This window comes from Triturus cristatus, chromosome 4_1, assembly GCF_964204655.1.
Source record: "Triturus cristatus chromosome 4_1, aTriCri1.1, whole genome shotgun sequence".
Classification (NCBI taxonomy): domain Eukaryota; kingdom Metazoa; phylum Chordata; class Amphibia; order Caudata; family Salamandridae; genus Triturus; species Triturus cristatus.
This window is the reverse complement of record NC_140585.1, coordinates 1,167,276,770-1,167,282,811: the sequence shown is the minus strand read 5'-3', so window position 1 is coordinate 1,167,282,811 and position 6,042 is coordinate 1,167,276,770. Positions and strand designations below refer to the sequence as shown.

At 41.2% G+C, this 6,042-nt stretch overlaps 1 protein-coding gene across 2 annotated transcripts; it reads right to left on the bottom strand.

The window, feature by feature from the left end:
- Positions 1-902: 902 nt before the first annotated feature.
- Positions 903-5,758, bottom strand: TRAPPC5 (trafficking protein particle complex subunit 5). 2 transcript variants are annotated; one of them, XM_085654356.1, is made up of 3 exons: positions 5,622-5,758; positions 3,972-4,075; positions 903-3,073 (listed from the first exon to the last, which is right to left on the bottom strand). In XM_085654356.1, the coding sequence occupies exon 3, from the start codon at positions 3,068-3,070 to the stop codon at positions 2,504-2,506; it is 567 nt and encodes a 188-aa protein (XP_085510482.1). In that variant the 5' UTR covers positions 3,071-3,073; positions 3,972-4,075; positions 5,622-5,758; the 3' UTR covers positions 903-2,503. The 2 variants fall into 2 exon arrangements, with proteins under 2 accessions (XP_085510482.1, XP_085510483.1); XM_085654357.1 differs by having other exon boundaries at positions 5,195-5,632.
- Positions 5,759-6,042: the final 284 nt, after the last annotated feature.

The window sequence follows — 6,042 nt, the reverse complement described above, 5'->3', positions numbered from 1 at the left end:
ATGTCCCGTACAGTGGGCCGCGGGCACACCTGCAGTTCTGTGATGCCAACCCTTTCTGCGGCAGTTGCTGAAAGCTCAGGCTATCTGGGCCTGCAGGGACCGGTTAGGTCGCTACTCATGCTGTGTTGCATGGTCGGGCGGGCCATGGTTGGCGTTGCCGTCAGTTGTGTGGGCGTCCACTCTTCCCTGCTAGGTCATCCTGCGCTCAGCCACAGTGCAGCCCTGACCGCCACAGCTCCCCCAGGTAATCCTACGTCGCTTTAGGGCTGTTCACAGACAGTTAGTATGACAGTCCATCACAGCTACAAACAGTAAGTTTCTGGGTTCGGAGGGGCCCCAGGACAATGATTACCCAGAATAATTGCACAAGCCGGAGTGGAGTGATACAATTACATGTCCACCATCACTGGCTAGCTAGCCACACACCCCTGTATTTTAAACACTTGATGCAATGTTTCTGTTACATTTGCTGGGTCGATGCCCTTCTTTTTTGGGTCTTGCTGAAGCATCAAACCTCAGAATTACAACATTGAATGAATTTCTATACAATCACATCTGTTCAGCAGTATTTTTTATGAATTCATGCACTTTACTTGTATCTTCCCAGCAGACATTTACCAAATGTATGATCTCTTTTTTTACATTTTTTTAATGAATTGTAAACACAACATGAATATATCTTTTGCAAGGCCTTCAAACAGTCTTTGAGCAGCTAGGAGCTTTGATTCAAAAGTTATACCAAGAGCTACTTATTTTTCCCTCGTCAATTCACTTGTAAGCATTGAGCATGCAGAGACAGAGGAAAGGCATTTATATAGCGTGCTCTACCTGGGTGGGTCTCTAGTCAATTATGACATAAAGTTGTCCGTTGATGAAAAATAAAGAGGCCATTTACAATCTTGTTTCAACACGTTGAACTGGAAATGTTTTAATATAGGGAGAATGCAAAAATATTTCACTAGGTTCATACCACCAGCTTCAGCTCTTTCAGAATTAACTGTGTATAGTCCATTCTTAATAGAAATACAAAATCAATATACAGATGCCATTTGCAGATGAAGGAAATAAAGAAAGAGAAAATGTACACACTAATTCACTATTTAAACTAATGCGTAAAAGACGCACATACAAAACATGACATTTTTATGTAATCTAAATGATTAGGGCCCCCGAATACTCAGTTCAGTACACTGTGCCAATCTTTAGCATATACAAGTGGAAGTTGTTGGTACCGATAGTACTTCTCTAAACATGTTTGTCCTGCTTTTCGCATTATACATAAATTTCAGAAGACTTTAATGAGTTTGTGGTACCTTACTTTTCTAATATGTATTATCATATATAATGGTTACATTAATCATTTATAACCCTAATTATGAGACAGAAAGAAATATTTATTTATTATTTTTTATGGCTTGATAGAGTTAACTGTTTACATATGGATTAAGCAATGATGCATCTCAGTCAAAACATGTTTCACCCTATCGGTCATTAAGACTGGAGCTTTCTCAATGAAGGGCCAAAGCAGCCTTTTTAAGTATTACTGAAGGAAGTGTTCCAGAGGTAAAACTGAAGTCTATTAGTCTACAAAATATATCTGAAAGGCAGTTATCAATGCAGTAGGGTCTGTTGGCAGAGTTCTGGTCTAGTCAACTGCCATCACAGATAGAATGCGCAGGCATGGGACTTTGAAAGTTAAACCTGAGCGCCAACTGCCCTGCTAATCGACAGCTGGATATATTTTTTTCAGCCAATACACTAAACTTTGACCTCAGACACAGTTCAGGAACACTCACATAAGATACTTTTGCCCTGCTTTGAGAAAGTCCCAGGCAGAGCAAAACATCTGTTGGCTGAATTACAACATTGCTGAACTATATGTCAAAATTGGACAATTCTGTGTCTTGTAATTAAAGTTATAAATCATTGATGCAACTATTATTTATGAGAATACAAATCTGAAATGTAAGGTACCTCACATTCCCTCAATTCATATAATATATTTATGTGCAGAAACAAAAAGAAAGTACTTGAATCCCCTTTCGGGACTGAAGACCAGCAGGTCTGCGTTATGAACTCTAACTTATCAATACATACATAACACATATCATGTGCACAAAGAAAGCAGTGTGGCACATGAATCCATGTGTTGAATATTCACCTGCAAAACAAAGTCGCCATTTATGTGGGAAAAACAAGAAATGCAATAATTTGTTCCTATCAATCATAAGTATTTTTTAATTCATCTGACAGTGGAGATAGTTGTTGCTGGAAGAATTCATCTACCCATGCCACAGTAAGAAGTGGCAGTCAGTAGAACTGATGCACATATTCTATTGTCCTGGGCTCTTATCCAAAACTAGACTTTCATGGTCAGTGGATCAAACAACCATTTCTGTTTCAAGTGGGGCAAAATGTAAGTCTTATGTACTTAGATGCCCAGTACGATATCAGATTATGGTTCTTTTATGCAACAGATTCCACACACAATCAGCCCGGTTCCTTATCGCCCATCCAGAGCCTTGTCTCGAGCAATGACAGACTCATCAAACTTGATCATGAGCGTGGTGCCCTTGTGCCAGTGGGCAGTGACCTTGGCAGGAAAGCCACTGAAGGTCAAGATGGCCTCTACAATGCCTGCAGTGAAAGAGGCGCAGTTGAGTGTGCTGTTTTCCTTTGGCACAGAGATATACGTGTTGATCAGTGGCTCCTTCTCGATGATGTAGTAAGTTTTGTCATCATCATTAGCCTGCTCCAACTTGTCTGCCTCCTTTCCGAACAGCGCCTTCCACACGTTGACCTTGATGAAGAGAAGGATGTTGATTACCTTAGTCTCTCGCTTGCCATTCTTCTCCCGCATCACTAGCACGTCCAGGATGCGGGCACCGACCTGCTGACCCAACTCTGCCAGCTTGTTCTGAAGCTCTGAGACAGAGTAAACCCGGTTCTGGCAATACTGGATAATCTCAGAGAAAAGCAAGGAGAAGGCGCTCAGGCTAACCTCTGTCTTGGGGCGGGTTAATGAACGCTCCAGGATTGCGGACTTCCCTCTAGTAAATCGGGCATCCATGATCTATAAAATAGACAGAAGAGGTTTGAATTTAATTTTAATACGAAAAGTCTAGTTCTCAGGACAATGAATTATACATGACTGGCCTGCTGTTTCCCTATTGCCTCTGCTTTTAGTTACCCAACCCAATCCAGACTATATATGCTGTCACTTTCTAACCCTTTATATTGGGGATCACACAGTTTTTCAGCTACATAAAGGCCCCTCATATCTATGCTATCCTCTATAGTGACTTATCACTTTTCTATTCCAATATGACCCTTTAATGCCTCCCACACAGCTCTGTGCTCCTCGATTAAATGATCAAGTCCCCATAGCAACCCTTACAGCCTCAAATACCCTCTTACAGTACGTATTAACCGTTTTCCCTTGATAAGCTTTGCACTTATTGTGTCACATAAGATGAAGTCACTTGCAGCTTTCAGTGTTGCCGCTGCATTCTGATCTACATGTGGAGAGGGCATTTTAAAGTTGAAAAACCTAGGAACAGTGAGGTCCCATTTCGACCTTCATAATGAGCCAAAGCCCCTTTCATAAAATAACTGCTCACATTTGTGACGCTCTAACCTTCTAAAAGTAAGCCATTCTCCAGTAAGGGCATCAATAGAATGGCTGTTAATATAAAGACCCATCCTCGTATTCCCTGCCTTTTCAATTATATACTTGTTCTGAGCTCATATCCATATCTACTTATCTTTCATACAGATCTTTCTGTCTCACTAAAGTCTCAATTTTCTGATTGCAGATCTTAAATGTATTCCACACAGAGAGCCTCAATATATCAACTTGGGTATCATAAACTTCTCAGTTTACCCCAAAGTGAACCAAACGTGACCAGGAGTTGCACATCATTCTCAAAAGCCGTGTATTTCAACCCACTCAACCATCCATAATAGCTTACCGGACTAACCACGAGGCAATACTGATGCACAAGCAGCAACTTTAAGAGCTTCAACTCCTTGCAGTGACTCCTCCTATTCCATCACAGCTTATTGATCTCACCAGCTAAGAGAAAACATATTTAATAGCAGTAATATATTATATATGCTGATTAACAGAGCCTAATTATTTTTTTTAATATAGACAACGTTATGGGAATATTTGAGACATCTTGTGTTTGATGATATGAAACATAATTCAGTCCTTGTTGATAATGCAAGGCAAATAACATCCACCATGAACATGTGTATCTGAGGGGATATGAGACTTCGAGGAAGTGACAAGTCCATTAAGAAGGTGCCAAATGGCAGTGTGTTATGTAATTGAGAGCTTCGTGCAGTCCTGTTTTTTTGCTCAAGAGCACTTTTCACTTACGAAAGTAGGTGTTGTAATCATTCATCTTGGTAATGTATGATTTCTTGATTAAATGATATGTGTTTTACTTTGCCGTGTTCTGTGGTTCCTCTACTTATTGCATTCAATAAATCTCGTTCATTGCTTTGTTTCCCATAATATGATTGTTTGGCTCGTCTTCCAGTTGATTGTGAAACTGATGACTCAGATATTTTCAATGATGTTTGTATGGTAGCTGGCATGAATGTTTTGAGACAATGTCAAGCTACGGTTGAGATGGAATTGTGTAAACTATGTGGAGAGGACAATGTTTTGAGGAAAGTTTAGGAGTATGTTGAGAAGGTTGGCCACATATTAAACATTTGCAAGATGAGCTTAAATGTGTTTTCCATATTGCTGATGAACCCACGGTTGAAAACAATATTTTGCTCAGCTCAGATAAGTTAATTCCACCTACCAGTTTATAGACTAGCGTAACTCAGAGTGTCAGTCACACTACACAGAAAAGTCAAACATAGCACACTGAATCCTGGAAATGACACACATGAGCAAACAGAACATTTTGCAGCTGTCATCTGTTCTCCTATAGGCCGCAGTGCAGTAGTAATTTACGTATGTGTTTCACTTCGCAACACTTAAGGTTTCCCTTAATGCTCGGCTGCATTCTCTACCGTTCATCTGCTAACCCATTCAGTCTGAAAAAGGGGTATACACAAACGCACACATACAATAAATACATTAACACACGGCGAATGTTTCAACTTTTCGCCGATTAAGCATAACTCCCCGCCCCGCTAATCCCTCCAAATGTTCTACCAACACATTACTCACCATGGCCTGTGCTGATCCTTTATTGCAACATAACCGCTTACGAATCCTCCATTTCCCCCCGAACCCGAAGTCTGACGAAGCTGACCCTTGCACCCCCACCCCGGGGAGTCGTTTAGGTTAGGTGTGAGTGTTTGGAGGAGGGAATAACTTGCGAGTAGTCCCTTTTTATTTTAAGTATAACAGGCTTCTGCTTTAACTGCATTGTTTTGTGGAGTAGGGGCTGCGACAAGCATCTCAGCTCATACCATACACGGCCTGTTGGAGTATTCCCCGTCACCGCCCTTATGCCGGTTTGGCTCCTGCAGACCCGAACACACACTCCAAAAGAGTAGAAGGAAGCAAACACACCCTCCCCCGACCCCCGAACACAAAGAATCCCCTTCTAACGCTGAGTCGGGGATGACACTGTTTATCTCGGGGATCTCACCTGACACCGCTGAGACTGCTACTCGGCAACGTAGTTTCACAACGCGTCTGCTGAAACAAGCTGAGAGATGGATAGTGCGCTGCGTATCCTTTGTCAGTGGAAGAGCGACTCTCCGTGGGCGCCATCTTGGAATAGGATGTACCTTCTTTGACTACGGTGCCTTGCAGGAATACTACCAGTTCTCTTTAACATTGTCACTGAGGTTATCTTGGGGCAGTATGCAACTATATGCTGATAAAAGGAATGTACATTTGTACTAGTTTTAAAGTCTGAGTTTCAGCTCTATTAAGTACAGGAAGGGATTTTTTTTGTATACTGAGCAGCAGTTTAAACACAACAGTAACAATCACCACATAACAAAAAGATTATGTAACATGTGTAACGTGTGAACAAGTGTATTTACATTCATTTAAATTACTGA

Excerpts from the sequence above, each read along its gene's own strand:
- TRAPPC5 (XM_085654356.1), bottom strand. The coding sequence starts at position 3,070 with ATGGATGCCCGATTTACTAGAGGGAAGTCCGCAATCCTGGAGCGTTCA.